Raw genomic sequence first — 16,626 nt, 5'->3', positions numbered from 1 at the left:
CAGAATTATTATTAGATTAAAATCACTTATTAATTCAGCAAAAACAATCTGCTTGAACTACTATGACAATCGGTATGACAATTGATTGTCATACCGAAAGTCTTGCTACTTCATTCTGATTGTCTTGCTAGTTCTAAGGATAGTCCTTCCGATTGTCTTGCTGAGCTCAGGATTGTCTTGCCAGGTCAATTCTATCCTGTTGATTAAAAAGAAGCAGACAAGCAGCAGTTAAAAAAACACAACTCAATCATCCAACAAACAAAAAACAAGAACACAGCAGCCGCAGCAAATATTTCATTTTCATCTGCTTTATTCAAGATCAATTTCTAGATTGTAAAGTTAAATTCAATCAACTAGAAATCTTTATCTTGTTCTTGTGTAACAATCTAGCGGATCAAAATCCCTAGAACTTAATCTCAAATTGCGTTTAGCATTTGATTCTAATTATTGCAAAAATAGAAAAAGTTCATGTCGAATTTATTCTAAATTTGTGATAATTAATTTGAGATTAATTCCTTGTAATCGATACAGTTGTTGTAACACCTTTCAAGTTTAATAATATTCTTATTTAACTTGAATTTTGTTTCACATTTTTTATTTCGCATTTAATTCGATTATTCGGTACTGTTTGTATTCAACCCCCTTCTACAAACACATTAGGACCTAACAGAATCTCACCAAGAGCATCTAAAAACAGTATTCCTGCTGTTAAGACAACACAAACTGTTTGTCAAGGAATCAAAGTGTGAATTTGCTAAAGAAAGTGTGGAATACCTAGGTCATGTCATATCAGAAAAAGGGGTTGAGGCTGATAAAGCAAAGGTTGAAGCTATGGAGAACTGGCCTGTTCCAAAGACACTCAAGGCACTGAGGGGATTTTTGGGTTTGACGGGGTATTATCGAAGGTTTGTAGCACACTATGGAGTGATAAGCAGACCCCTCACGCAGCTACTGAAGAAGGGAGCCTTTGGGTGGAATAGTGAAGCAACCACTGCATTCCTACAACTCAAGAAAGCCATGGCTACAACCCCAGTACTTTCTCTCCCTGACTTTACAAAGCCATTCACCTTAGAGACTGATGCTTGCTATCATGGTGTTGGTGCGGTATTAATGCAAGAGGGGAAACCTATAGCCTATCTCAGCAAGGCCTTAGCCAACAAACACCTCGGGCTGTCTACTTACGAAAAGGAGTTGATGGTTGTGATCATGGTTGTGCAGAAGTGGAGGTATTACTTGTTGGGACACCAATTTATAATCAAGACAGACCATGAGGCCTTGAAACATTTAATGGAACAGAAAATGACGACCATGTTGCAACATAAATGGTTGACCAAATTGTTGGGATACGACTACACAGTGGTCTACAAAAGAGGGAAGGATAATTTAGTAGCAGACGCACTATCGAGGTGCACTGAAGGGGAGAATAGCTGCAATGCCATACACACAGTAGTGCCACTGTGGAAACAGGAGTTAAAGGAAAGCTGGACGAACGATGAATTGGCGCAGGAACTGTTGGTGTCACTGCTGGTAACTGGCAGGAATGAGCAAGGATTTCAACTAGTGGACAATGAAATTCAGAAAGATGGTAAATGGTATGTAGGGTCTGGCAATCTGATGAGGAGAAAAATCATTGAAAACTCTCATAGTAGTGCTGAAGGGGGTCACTCAGGCATACTACCAACCACTAAAAGAATTCAGAACCATTTTTACTGGCCAAGAATCAGGGAAGAAGTGCAAGAATTCATTAAATCCTGTGACACATGCCAGAGATGTAAGGTAGAGCATATTGGTTCCCCAGGCCTGCTACAACCCTTGCCTATCCCTGAAGAAGCATGGGACACTATTAGCATGGACTTCATCGAAGGGTTGCCAAAGTCTCAAGGGAAAAGTGTTATTCTGGTAGTGGTGGATAAACTAACCAAGTACAGCCATTTCATCGCCCTGAGTCATCCATATTCTGCAACTGGAGTAGCACAACTGGTCCTGGACAATGTTATTAAATTGCACGGCCCTCCTAAATCTATCATATCAGATAGAGACACTGTCTTTGTCAGCTCCTTCTGGAAATAATTGTTCAGAATTATGGGAACTCAAGTAAAACTCAGTTCTGCTTACCACCCACAGACAGATGGTCAAACGGAGCGGGTAAATCAATGTTTAGAAATGTATTTACGATATTTGGCAGGACAAAATCCAGGGCAATGGAATCACTGGTTACCAATGGCAGAATTCTGGTATAATACTAGTCATCATTCGGCCATTGGGATGTCTCCTTTTAAAGCCTTATACAACCAGAACCCACCATCTATGAACTACCAGCAAGCAAGGGCATCCAACCCAGGGGTTAAACAGTTTATGCAGGACATAAATAAGATTCAGCAATTATTGAAGGACAATCTTATGAAAGCTCAAGAAAGGATGGCATGGTATGCAAACAAGAAGAGAACTGACAGGAGTTTTGAAATCAACGATGAAGTGTTCTTGAAGCTTCAACCCTACAGACAAGCTTCAGTGGTTATGAGGAGAAATCAAAAGCTAGCAGCTAAATATTACGGTCCTTACAGAGTGAACAAAAAGGTTGGTAATGTAGCTTATCAACTGGACTTGCCTGAAGGATCAAAAATACACAATGTCTTTCATGTATCACAGTTAAAGAAGAGAGTGGGTACAAAGAAAGTGATACAGACAGCATTACCAGGTGCCACTGATGAGGGAGAGTTGTAGGTAGAGCCTATTGCAGTGTTGGACAGAATGTTAGTAAAAAGGGGAAACAAACCAGCCACTAAAATGCTGATCCAGTGGACCAATGGAGATGTGGATGAGGCCACTTGGGAATTCTGGGAAGATATCCAGAAGAAATTTCCAAAATTTAATCCTTGGGGACAAGGATCCTCTTAAGTAGTGGGGATTTGTCACTAATTAGAGTTTATGGTTAGTTGGCGGTAAGAGATAGTTGGTTTAGTATGATACGATATCGCTTTGTCTATGGGCTTTATTCGTATTCTGAGTAATTGGGCTTTATGGTTAGTTTAACCCAAATTAGTTAGTGGGCCTGAGTGGGGTTGATTTACAGTTATTGGTGTTTGTCCTTATATACCAGAATTGTACTGAAGAAGGATCTTATCTTGATGAATATACAAACTTGTTTTTCCTTACTTTTCTATGTATCTTTTCCATTTCTAGTTTCCCTCTGCATTATTTGTCAAATTGTATATTTTAGCTTGTGACAAAATCATGATATCATCTTTCAAAATCTCCTATGTTTGTAACTCTCCACTTAAATCATCAAAAACTTACAGCCCATGATAATCCTAGGTATTTACTTTTTCATAATATAAATACCCATTTATTAACTGTATGTTCTGATGATCAACAATGTCAAGAATATTGCAAACTTGAATACCCATTTGACTTTGTTGATAATGAATGGTGTGCAATAACAATTGGTTTAATTTGTATCTCTTCTTTATCTTATCGAAAACCTGATTATGATTCCAACATATATATCTGGAATCCTCTTGCTCAGATTAGAAAAACTATTTGGGATTCACCCTTTTCAACATTATCTTGGGAGGAGATTGAGTGGAAGGCATTAGCATTTGGGTTTTTACCGGAAGTTAATGATTATATTGTGGTACAGGCTTTCAAACTTGAACCTGACCCAGCTGACCCTTCTGACCCCGACGAACCTGATCCCTATGAATTTAACCCTAACACGGCCGGCATTGGTGTTTATAGTCTGAACAGTAGTACTTGGAAATTTGTTTTTCAGGATGATATTCGTATATACGGGCTCTTGACTAATCGATCTGTTTTTGTTAATGGTGTTGCATTTTGGGTAGTAGAAAACTTTGATAGTCAATCTGTGATGTACATTGACACCAAGACAAAAATACTGGGAGACATTTTGGTGCCCGACTGGTTTGGAATTGAAGAACGGCAGTTTAATGATCCTGTTATTTATCCATTTGGTCAATCTATTGCTTACTTTGTTGAGAACGACGAATCTCATCACTTGGACATGTGGGTACTAAAGAGTGTATTGACACTAGCATTTGTAAAGCTAATCTAGTGTCATGTCATGGTGATGTCATACAAAACAAAATACTTGTAGCATTTTAGAAAGTTAAAAATACAAAGTAGTTGGTTAGGACAGCTGAGCTGTCATTCTGTTAGACAATATACACTAGTATATATATATCAATGTCTGTAAACATTTTGATAAAAAAAGAAAGATACATTTCAGTTTATACAAATTCTCTCCATCTCTCTCAATATCTCTCCATCTCTCTCAACATCTCTCTATCTTCATCAATCTTTCTTGATGTTTCTTTTATGATTGATGAACATCGAGATGTAGATTAACAAAGTTAATATGGTATCAGAGCTTAGATCCGCGTGTTTGATGATTTTCGTCTTCATTTCAGATCTCCATTGATCTCCACTGGTTCATTCCACAGGTTCAATTGATTAATTTCTCGAATTAGTTTCAATCGAACGGTATTTTCATCTGTGATTTGTGATTTCTTTGGATAAGATTGATGTTTCTTGATGAAAATTTGTTGTTTTGCTAAGATTTGCTAATAACTACGGAGAACTATGATTTGATGCATCATGTCAGGTCAAAATTTGGGGAAAACAACTAGGGTTTCTTATGCTAATGTAGTTATGGATAATAATACTAATGCTGAGAGTCATAATGTGAATTCGACTAGTACGACTAATGAAACCACAAGTACTGATAAACTTGATCAAGTTTCTGTTGAGTCCAATCTTCATCCGCTATTTCTGCAAAACATTGATCATCCAGGCTTAGTTTTGATCTCTAAAAAGCTAATAGGAACAGAAAATTTTGGTCCATGGAAACGTTCTATTTCGATTGCGTTGTCGGCTAAAAATAAGCTAGGTATTGTAAATGGATCCTATAAGAAACCTGAAGAAACTTCTAGTTTGAGAGCTCAATGGGACCGTGTCAACGACATGGTTATACGCTGGATATTAAACACAGTTTCTGAGGAAATAAGTAATGGAATGGATTTTGTGACATCAGCTCAAGAAGTTTGGGAAGAGCTTCATGATCAGTTCTCTAGTGTCAATGGACATAGAGTGTATCAAGTTTTAAAAGATCTTCATGCTTTAGAGCAGGGTGACAAATCTGTTGAAATCTATTATCACAAACTTAAGAACTTGTGGGATGAATATGCTGCCTTGGAAATGGTTACTGTGTGTAAATGTGGTTGCACTTGTGGAAATCACAAGTTGCAGGAGGAAAGAGAGCAAAGAAAGAAACTGCTACAATTTATAATGGGATTGAATGATAGTTATTCTGCAGCCAGAGGACAGATTCTCATGATGTCCCCTTTACCTTCTATTTCACAGGCCTTTTCATTGGTTAAGCAAGATGAGAAACAGAAACAAGGTAGTTACATACCAAATTCTTTTATAGGAATTGCAAGAACCAATAGTAGTCAGAGTGCTGCCAATTTTGTTTCATAGAATGCAAATGCAAGTTCTGGTTCCAATTATGCTAAAACTTCTAATGGAGTGCAGCAGAACAAGTCAGGATTGAAATGTTCTTATTGCAACAAGGAAGGACACCTGAGAGAACAGTGTTACAGACTTATTGGTTATCCAGATAAAAGAAAATTGAAAGGCAAATTTACTCTGAATCAGGGAAATTCTGGAAATTCTGGCTTCAGGCCATTACCACAAGCTGTTACTAGTTCCAATCATTCTGTTAACAATGTTAATGCTATGCAGGCTAATACTATGCAGGCTAATGTTCAGAAACAGGGGATTTCTACAGATTCTATTACAGGATTTTCTCTTGAAGATTTACAATCTCAAGTTTCTCACATGAACAACTTAATGTTGCTAATGATGCAGAAGAAAGGTTCTTTTACTTCACCTGAAGATCATATGCAATATGCAGGTATGGCTTATAGCTTTCATACTTATGTCCTACATGGTTTATCAAATTTTTGGATATTAGATACCGGAGCTTCGAGTCATATGTGTTGCAATCTAACTCTGCTTAGTAATATCAAGACACTTCCAAAACCATTCCATGTAGCTTTACCTAATAAACAAATATTACTTGTTACTCAAGTAGGTGAAGCCATTTTAAATTCTAAACTCACATTGTTGAATGTGCTTTATCTTCCTGATTTCAATTGCAATTTGCTGTCTATCTCAAAGTTAGTCCAAGACAGTAATTATGTTGCAATTTTCTTTGCTACTCACTGTGTGTTTCAGGACCAGACTCATCAGCAGGTCCTAGCTACTGGTGAAGCAAGAAATGACTTGTATTACCTTTCATCTCCTTCATTGGCTTCAACTCAAAATACTCATTCTTTGCCTTTGGCTACCAATGTAATTGTTCACAGTAATGACCATGTTGATATGTCCAAACTATGACATCTTAGACTAGGGCATACTTCTGATGTTGTTTTACAACACATTCCTTTTCTTAAGCCTGTTACAAATGTTTGTAATAAAGATTGTTCCATTTGTCCCTTATCCAAACAATGTAAGCTTGCTTTTCCTAAGCATAGTGAATCTTATGCTGTTTCTAAATTTGATCATATTCATATGGATGTATGGGGTCCATATAGTGTTGAAACCAATCATGAAAACAAATACTTTCTTACTCTTGTTGATGATCACAGCAGAGCCACTTGGGTTTTCTTATGAGTTCTAAGCAGCAAGTTTTTTCTCCTTTTAAGGAATTTCTTGCTTATGTAGCAACTCAATTCAACTCTACTGTTAAGGGCATTAGGACAGATAATGGTTCTGAGTTCATAAATTAGTCTTTTAGGAGTCTGGTAGCTTGTCATGATAATATACATCAGACATCTTGTCCTTATACTCCACAGCAGAATGCCAGAGTAGAAAGAAAGCATAGGCATTTGTTAGAAATGTCAAGAGCTTTAAGGTTTCAATCAGGATTACCATTAAAGTTTTGGGGAGATTGTGTTTTGACAGCCACTTATCTCATAAACATTTTACCAACTCCTATTTTGAAATATAAATCACCTTTTCAAGTGCTTCATGGTAAAATTCCTGATTATTCCACACTTAAAGCATTTGGATGTCTTTGTTATGCTTCAGTTCATTCAAATGACAAGTTTGCTGCAAGAGCAGTTAAATCTATATATCTTGGATATCCGTTTCATCAAAAGGGATATAAGTTGCTCAATTTAGAATCTCATACTACATTTGTTAGCAGACATGTCGTTTTTCATGAGCATTTATTTCCTTACATTGCTCAGAATAAAGGCATGATCACTTACAATTTCTTGGATTGGTATTCTGCTGATAATTCTTCACCTTTTATTAACAATAAATCAGTTGATACACCATCAGCTAACAATAAACCAATTGATAAACCATCTGTTGTATCACCTTCAAGTCCACAGTCTACATCTGTTCATCAACTTTCTGATAATTTTTTATCAGATTCATCAGTTTTTGCTCAAACTCCTTCTCCATCTAATGATTCTCAACATTTAAATGAGAATTCAGAGTCACCTATTTTGGATGTGCAAGACATTCAGAATAATAGTGTTATTCTTAGACAATCTGTCAGGCGTTCCAGTAGACCAAAATGGTGGAATGACTATCAAGTTCTCACTAAACCTTCTAAAGCTCATCTTTGTCATTTTCTACCTCACTCTATTGATCAAAGAAATTTATTTGCACATTCTGCTTTGGTTGTTGAACCTGATAATTATTATCAGGCTGCTTCAAATCCAAAATAGATTGAAGCTATGCAAAAGGAATTAACAGCTCTGGAACAGAATAATACTTGGGAATTGGTTAGTCTACCACCAGGAAAGAAAGCCATTGGATCAAAGTGGGTTTACAAAATCAAATATTTGGCAAATGGTCAAATTGAAAGATATAAGGCAAGATTAGTAGCAAAAGGGTACAATCAGACAGAAGGGGTGGATTTTCATGAAACTTTTGCACCTGTTGCTAAGATGGTAACAGTTAGGTGTTTACTTGCAATTGCATCAGCAAAAGGGTGGCCTATAGAACAATTAGATGTAAACAATGCTTTCTTGCATGGTGACTTAGAGGAAGAGGTCTATATGCAACTACCTTTGGGTTATGATACTAGGTTTGTTGATTCAAATTTAGTATGTAGACTTATTAAATCCATTTATAGGCTCAGACAAGCTTCTAGAAGATGGTTTACCAAGTTGTCAGCTTATCTCTTAGAAATTGGGTATGTGCAATCAAAAACAGATTATTCTTTGTTTACTTATTCTCAAAATGAAGTTTTTGTAGCTGTGGTCATGTATGTGGATGATATTCTCCTTTTTGGCAACAGTAAAGATGCAATTGAGGCTTTAAAACATCTATTGGATATGAAATTCAGTATTAAGAATTTGGGAGTTGTTAAATACTACCTTGGTCTTGAAATTTCCAGATCAGACAATGGTTTTTTTGTTACACAACAGAAATTCATTACCGATCTCTTAACATCCGCTGACTTGTTAGATTGTCGACCTTTATCCGTTCATCTTGATCCACATCTGAAACTTCATGATGATGACAGGTCGGGTAATTTGATTGATAATCCATCTGTCTACAGGGCATGGATTGGGAAATTGTTATATCTGAATTCTTGCAGACCTGATATTACATTTTCAGTGCATTTGCTAAGTCAATTTCTTCATGCTCCACGTGAAAAACATATGGTTGCTGCTATCATCAGGGTATTAAGGTATCTCAAGTGTACAATGACACATGGTCTCATTTTTCCTGCTGATAATTCTTTGGATATTAAAGTGTTCAGTGACAGTGATTGGGGAGGAGATCCCAATGATAGGAAATCAGTTGGTGCATATAGTCTTATGCTAGTTCCTGTGGTTATTTCTTGGCGTTCAAAGAAACAACATGTGACTTCTCGCAATTCTGCTGAAGCAGAATACAGGGCTTTTGCTGATGCTTCTTGTGAAATTCTTTGGATCATTAATTTGTTGTCTGATTTACAACATACAGTTAATCTTCCTATACCTATACTCAGTGATAATCAAGCTGCTATTGATTTGACAGCTAATCCAGTATACCATGCTCGAACAAAGCATGTAGAATTAGACTGTTATTTCATTAGAGAAAAAATTGCTCTTGGTCTTGTTTCAGTTTCTAAAGTTCATACCAAAGATAATGCAGCTGATATTCTTACTAAAGGTTTAGGCAACGTTTTGCATTGGTCTTGTGCAAGCAAATTGGGACTTTCACTTGATCCATCTTCTGTTCCAGTTCCCATTTGTGGGGGGGGGGGATTTATCAGCATCTGAACAAAGGGAGGCTAAAGAGTGTATTGACACTAGCATTTGTAAAGCTAATCTAGTGTCATGTCATGGTGATGTCATACAAAACAAAATACTTGTAGCATTTCAGAAAGCTAAAAATACAAAGTAGTTGGTTAGGATAGCTGAGCTGTCATTCTGTTAGACAATATACACTAGTATATATATATCAATGTCTGTAAATATTTTGAAAAAAAAAGAAAGATACATTTCAGTTTATACAAATTCTCTCCCTCTTTCTCAATATCTCTCCATCTCTCTCTCCATCTCTCTATCTTCATCAATCTTTCTTGATGTTTCTTTTATGATTGATGAACATCTAGATGTAGATTAACAAAGTTAATAGGTACTAAAAGAAGATATGAGAGATGAGTTTTCTTGGGAGAAAAAAATTGAGTGTTACTCTAAGGCCATGTTTGTTTCGTGGGATTATAATCCCTGGATAATAATTCGGGGATAAGTAATCCCATCAAAATTAGTCTTATGGATTAAATAATCTTATCCTAAGTTTTTAATCTTATCCTAAGTTTGTTTGGAAGGATTAAGTGTAGGATTGGAATATAATCCTTTAAAATTTTATGCTATGTTTGTTTTGTGGGATAGTATTTGGGATTGTAATATAGTCCTTCAAATTTTCCAATCCTATGTTTGTTTCATATGGGATAACAATGAGGGGATTATAATTTTTTAAAAAATGATTTGTAGGAGGGGATAAAACAATACCTTCTCCCACCAAACATTAGATGAGATTATAGTCCTATCCTCTTCTCCAACAAAACAAACATGGGATATGATAATTTAAATGATTATAATCCTTGGATAACTCTTCACTAATTTTTTACAAAACAAATATGGGATTGGAAAATTTGAAGGATTATAATTTTATCCCCTTCTTAATACCATTAAACAAACATGGCCTAAGTGAAAGTGTTTGGGCTGATGTCTTGGGTATAAGGAACAATGGTGATATAATACTGGCAAAGTCAAACCATTTGATTTCGTATGATCTTGTTACCCATGAACCATATGATTTCGTTAATTCTTGTGATCGCTTGACTCCGAATTCCCATTTCAAGGAGAACTTTGCACCACCTTTTGTCATTTCACCTTTCGTGGAGACTCTACTTTGGCATGATATATGTATAGATAGTTAATCAAGAGGTTAAGTTGGAAGCCTTTTTATCACAATGGGAAAATGTTCAGATTTCTTTAACTCAACTTGCGTCAAAAGTGGACCGTGGCCATGAACAGGGGAAGATGTCAACATCTGATTGCTGATATGATCAGGGATTGTTGGCCAGATATGCTGAAAAGGATGATGAATTTCGTGGAATCTTGTCTCCATTCGTAACTTTTATAACTGTACGTTGTTAGTTTGCCTAGTTTTGCTTAAATGTTTATTAGGTTTATGAGATTATCTTCTTTTGCTGTGGTTGACAATTAGGGCGAAGTTGTCTGCTCGGTATTATCTTAAATCGTAAAGTTATGTATTGCCTTCTCATATTGTTTCTTGTTTCTTTTTCTTTTTGTTGAAATAAATTGTTATCATTTTGTATACAGTGTGTATATTATGTCTATATGCAGAATATTTATATTTGTGGTTTGGGTCATTGATAAAACTACAAGTTTGAACTAAAATGGTTATTTGGAGTATAAGGATCAGGCTTACTATGCGCTTATGGAGTTGGATTGTCCAAAAACATGAAATATGAATGCTTCATTGATATGATCTTTAATATTTACAGTCGACGTATTTTTGGTTGCTACCAACTAATTTTCATTATTAAGCTTGATATTTATTCAGATTCTATGTGTTAAATGTCTAATAGTCATACAAGTGACAGCTATGCATTTACCTAGCTTTTTAGAGCAACTCCAAGGGCACTTGCTGGCTTCTCCTTTGGCTAGAATAGCGATGGATTTGGCCGGATTATGTCCATATTCTTATTTACCAATTTTACATGCATTTATGAATTAATGTTTGAAATTAGGATTTCTGCTAAATTATTTTTTACAATTTCGGGTTTTAATGAAATTTGTTGGGACTAATGCGTTAATTGAGGAAAGTATCTATCTGCACCTGGTTAAAAAATCATTTTATTTCTGGGGTACTCAAAGACGGGGTCTGCTTGAGTTGATGAGTATGAAGATTAAGAACAAAGTGTACATGCTTCTAGCAGGAGACAACTCAATTCCCCAGATTTACCAAATTGCGACTAAATAGATTGAGCAGGGAAATGAAGAAATCAGGTTATTCATCGATCACAGATTTGGTGCTGCAAGATGTGGAAGAGCAGGAAAAAGAGCTTTTTCTCTGTGGCCACAGTGAGAAGCTAGGTGTAGTATTTGGCTTTCTGAACACTCTCCCAGGGACTCCAATTCCAGGTAATGAAGAATCTTTGAATCTGTGGAGATTGCCATCCTGTTATAAAATTTATATGCAGCTATGAGGCCAGGGAGATATTTGTCAGAGATACAGAACGCTTTCATCACTTTAAAAAGTTTGTTCATGTGGTGACTATTGGTGATTTCATCGTATTGAAAGGTATATATTTTGCTGTCTACTATAACTGGAAGTTTGATAAAAGCATGGTATAGATGTGATTGGGCATCGTGAACCTGCTATCATTTTTTAATTATAAGGTGAAAGCGCAACAATACCATTAGTTTTTTTGGGTCACTTCTACATCTGTTGTAGCAAGAAGTTCTCTAATGTAAATATGGTCATCTGTTGGTGCCATTACTATTTACTACTTTATGTCCCTTTCTCATGAAGAACAAAATTCCATTTCTCTTTTCCGCCATACCAGGATGCAACTCCTGCCACCTTCACTTCCCAGGATACCTCCTCCCAAAACAATCAAGATTGAAAAGTAAGGAAATGAACATTTAGATTCATCGACAGCACCAGTCCATCTGCTGGCAGGTATTTATCTCCGTGTGGCATTCAAGTTATTTGCGTTATACAATCTTACACTTTTTATCTAAGAAGCTCGGACACTTGAATCGCATGCCGAGTTCCCGTTAGATACGACACCCCCCGTTTCGGACACACGTATTCTTCCACGATACTATATTGAAATTTTATCTTCAGAAATTGTAGTCAAAATCTATTTTAGCAAACTACATTTATGAACTTAAGTATCCATGTCTATTGGTTATTACGAAAGTATTGATTATCGTATTCAGTTTTGCATAAATAAAAAGATTTTACTTGTATTTTGGTGTTTTTAGATTAATAAATGATGAATTTGATTGATTTTCACACAATTTTTAGTTTTATTAGTGGGTTTTATTATGTTTAACATGAAATATATATGAATTTTTTTGTTTATTTTTTCATATTTTCCCACATCCGCCTCCGTATCCCCATATTATTAAATTTGTCAAATTTCCGTATCCCCGCACTACGCACTTGCACTCCCGCACCCATGTGACCCCGTCCTTGCTTCCTAGCTTCTTATGGGTTCTGCACACTTTAAGGACGAATGCCATCCTTTTCTGGAACTAAAACTTTCTGTTCAGGAAAGTAAAGAGAATTTGACAATTTGTGGGTTAATAGCATGGTACTGAAATGATAGCGTTGTTCAAATCCTGTACCGGGACAAAAAGAAATAAAACCTTTTTCTTTTTACTACTAGTTGTCTATGTTGCTGCTGATGATTACAGTTCCCCGGAAAGATTTTCCAGAAGATAGCCTGGAAATATATAGTAGGATAATATATCTAGAATATCTAAACACAATACTTCTTATATGAAGACATGACATCCACACAAAATGCACTTGGCGCACACCTAAAACGTTAATTTGCACTGTATAGAATAGATGCCGCTACCCTAGTATTCTATTTTTTTTAAGTATTAATCATATCTTGGACAGACACTGTCCTGCACCCAGGTCTGGGCAAGTAGTCGACGGTGATATAAACTCGTCATTGTTTTCAAAAAAAAATCGCGTTGTATATACATAATTAGATTACTCATGATGGACGAACTGCCAACCAATCAACCTTATTAGCTTGCATTTACATAGAGATTAATTATAAACATTATTTCTTGGTCTACAGCTTAGTGTATGATACCGTTTACATGTGTCGGAGACATAATTTTATTATCATATTTGTTCATATTGTTGCTATTACTTTAACATTAGGAATAATGTTAGTACAAATGTCATTGCAGCCAACAGAATTTGAGTAACAGGCAGGTGCCACTGCTTAACCATGTGCTGATAAATAGATCTGCTGAGCTCTGGCGGGGGCAGGGTGAATGAACTATTGATTGTGGAAGCACTGAATTTAACTGAATTTAACTTTAGGCTGCTTTTTGGTGTTTTGCCATTTGCATATTATTACTAGTTACTGAAGTTGTGACCAAGGCATGGATATGGTCCAACTTGTGTATCTATTTATTTGTTCTAAATCTCGTAAGGCTCCTGGTCCCTGGCAATCGTATGCCAGAGACGAGTTTGGCAGCAGACGATTTCCATGCCGTTGGATCATCCATCCAATGGTCCTGGTTTAAAAAGAAATTCATCCGTGCAGCGGACAAAGAGCGCGGTCTGGGCTAATTCCATTTTACACCTCTGCCCGTGTATTAAACTCAAATGTATGTTACATAGTGAGAAGGCATGTGCATGACGCATAAATGAATGAATTTGATGTGATGTTAACCGCATAAGATTAACTAAGAATCATAGGAGCTTCATGTTAGATTATTAAAATAGAATTTCAATCCTGTAGTCCATAGATATAATAGTTTTGCTTTCATGTAGCAACAAACATTTAATATTTTAGTTCAGCGTTTGATTTACTCTGAACTCTTGTCTTGGGAAACCCATGTGAGTCTTGTTTGCTTCGTATGTGTAAGAACGTGAGAATTATTGTATGAGATACACACTTATTCATCCTTCCAGGCATTATTCGATTAAAAATTGATTAATTTCTCTCCTCTTGCAGAAGTCACATGGGAGCCTGGGAGGTGGTTGCATTTAAGAAGTTTGGTCTTCTTAAGAACCACACTTGTTTTGTACAACAATTGTACACAGTTCATCGGTTCTTACTTCTTATACCTTCAAATCTTTTTATTCTTCTTCCTCGCTTCTCTGGTTAAGAAATGACAAATCTTGGTGTTGTTGCAGTGGCCCTTGTAGTTAGTAGTTTCTGTCTTGTTGTCAATGTTAATGCATTTAGAGCTTCTGGATGGACAAAAGCTCATGCTACTTTTTACGGAGGTAGTGATGCCTCTGGAACAATGGGTATGTAATGTTAGCCACTATTCTACTTGTGTAAATATGTGCTCTCTTTTCTCGTGTGTCTTGAATATAAAATTGGAGCAAGACATGAACTATGATTTTCTTGAACACAGGTGGTGCATGTGGATATGGGAACTTGTACTCGGCTGGATATGGAACCAACACTGCTGCTCTAAGTACTGCTCTTTTCAATAATGGAGCATCATGTGGGCAATGTTACAGGATTATATGTGATTATCAAGCAGACCCGAAATGGTGCAGAAAGGGAACATCTGTGACCATCACCGCGACAAACTTTTGCCCTCCAAACTTTGATCAGCCTAGCAATGCTGGAGGTTGGTGCAACCCTCCATTACAGCATTTTGATATGGCTCAACCAGCTTGGGAAAAGATTGGTATCTACAGAGGTGGAATCGTTCCTGTTATGTTTCAAAGGTATAATTTTATTATCAGCGTCTTTCATCTTGTAATTCATATTTCTATGTAAATGTGCCTTTCTGAATTTGATGTCTTGTAATTGTAATTCTCGGATCCAGGGTTCCTTGTGTCAAAAGTGGCGGAGTTAGATTCACAATTAACGGGAGGAACTACTTTGAGCTTGTCCTGATAAGCAATGTTGGAGGAGCTGGCTCGATTCAATCTGTGCAAGTCAAGGGCACACGAACTAACTGGATGGCAATGTCAAGAAACTGGGGAGCAAACTGGCAGTCAAATGGATATCTTAACGGTCAATCTTTATCTTTCAAGGTCACTACTACAGATGGAGTCACTCGAATTTTTAACAATGTTGTGTCATCTGGTTGGCGATTTGGTCAGACATTTTCAAGCTCGGTAAGATTCTAAGCCAGGAAATTGGATGTAAGGTCATGTATTTGGGATTTCATAGGCAGCGGCGTGCTCAGTATATTATCTAAGCAGCCCTCCGGAGTTACTATTCTGTTCCTGCGAAGCTACAAAGTAGGATTTTTTATGTTGATGGCTTATGGTGCAGAGGGCAAACCTGTATTGAATCATGTTTGCATCTCGGAAGGACAACGATGACCTAGTTCTTAATCCACCACAGAACTGTTACCATTTCCTTTGTGTACCTTTCATTTATGTACACTCTTTAACAAGATGATATATAATAATACTGTTATATGAATCTTATACGCTATACCTTATTCAGAAAGTAAAACTGGATTACTGGTTCCTTTTTCCTTCTGTTTTTCTTTATTCCCTTATTCTTCTTTCATATAATAAAATTATAGATGCTCTGTTCAGACAGAGACCATGTTACTTAATAAAGTTGGCAAGTGCTAATTCATATGTAGGTTCTGCATACATGCGATATGCTTTTTTAAACAGAGAATCTTAACTTAAGATGGAGGGATAAACTTTGTTCCTGGAGTTTAGTAGCACGAGAAGTGAAGTTATTAACAAGATGCCATGCCACTCAAACATCAGTTTGTCACCTTATAGAAGGGGCAGCACTATTTTAATTGCTCGACTCAACAGACGATTAAAAAATTTAAACAACCTGCTGTAGATCTACTACCTGTCGCAGAAAACATATATGTTATGTTTCAGAGCCTGTATGTTAAGTATATCACTTCAGAACCTATACAGGCAACATGTCTTTTTGGGAACGGACGAATATCTGCATATTTTGGGATGCGCAAGGAGTCTGGGCTTGTCGCTTGGGAGCGGGTCAAAATTTTAGCAGTTGTCGAATTCACCAAGGGAGATGTCATGAACAAAACTTGTTAAGAAAATGTCTCGCATAATTATTGAAATTATGAATGCTGGTTAAGGTTTAAATAACTAGAGACTGAAAAAAGAAAAAACTACAGAGCAAGAGGGGGGATAGAGTACCTTTTGAACTGAAGTACTGATGCAAATGTCAAAAGAGGATTCAACTCTAGAAACTTGTCTGAAAGCATCATCAAGTACCAATCACATTTTGGTTCTAGTGGCACCATGCATTAGCTCGTGCATAACTAAAACTTTTGATCTGTTTATGGTAAGAAAACACAAGTATAAATGTTCTTCAAGCTCGTCCAATTGCTCATT

At 36.5% G+C, this 16,626-nt stretch overlaps 1 protein-coding gene across 2 annotated transcripts; it reads left to right on the top strand.

The window, feature by feature from the left end:
* The first annotated feature begins 13,894 nt into the window (after positions 1-13,894).
* On the top strand, positions 13,895-15,754 carry LOC141713461 (expansin-A11-like). Of its 2 annotated transcripts, XM_074516892.1 has the most exons (4): positions 13,895-14,374; positions 14,461-14,577; positions 14,688-15,009; positions 15,111-15,754. In XM_074516892.1, exons 2-4 carry the CDS (start codon positions 14,574-14,576, stop codon positions 15,415-15,417), a joined length of 633 nt encoding a protein of 210 aa, XP_074372993.1. In that variant the 5' UTR covers positions 13,895-14,374; positions 14,461-14,573; the 3' UTR covers positions 15,418-15,754. The 2 variants fall into 2 exon arrangements, with proteins under 2 accessions (XP_074372993.1, XP_074372992.1); XM_074516891.1 differs by lacking the exon at positions 13,895-14,374 and having other exon boundaries at positions 14,383-14,577.
* Positions 15,755-16,626: the final 872 nt, after the last annotated feature.

The sequence above is a fragment of the Apium graveolens genome, chromosome 3 (assembly GCF_009905375.1).
Source record: "Apium graveolens cultivar Ventura chromosome 3, ASM990537v1, whole genome shotgun sequence".
In the NCBI taxonomy this organism is placed as follows: domain Eukaryota; kingdom Viridiplantae; phylum Streptophyta; class Magnoliopsida; order Apiales; family Apiaceae; genus Apium; species Apium graveolens.
The sequence above is the reverse complement of the archived record's forward strand: the minus strand, read 5'-3'. Positions and strand labels throughout refer to the sequence as shown.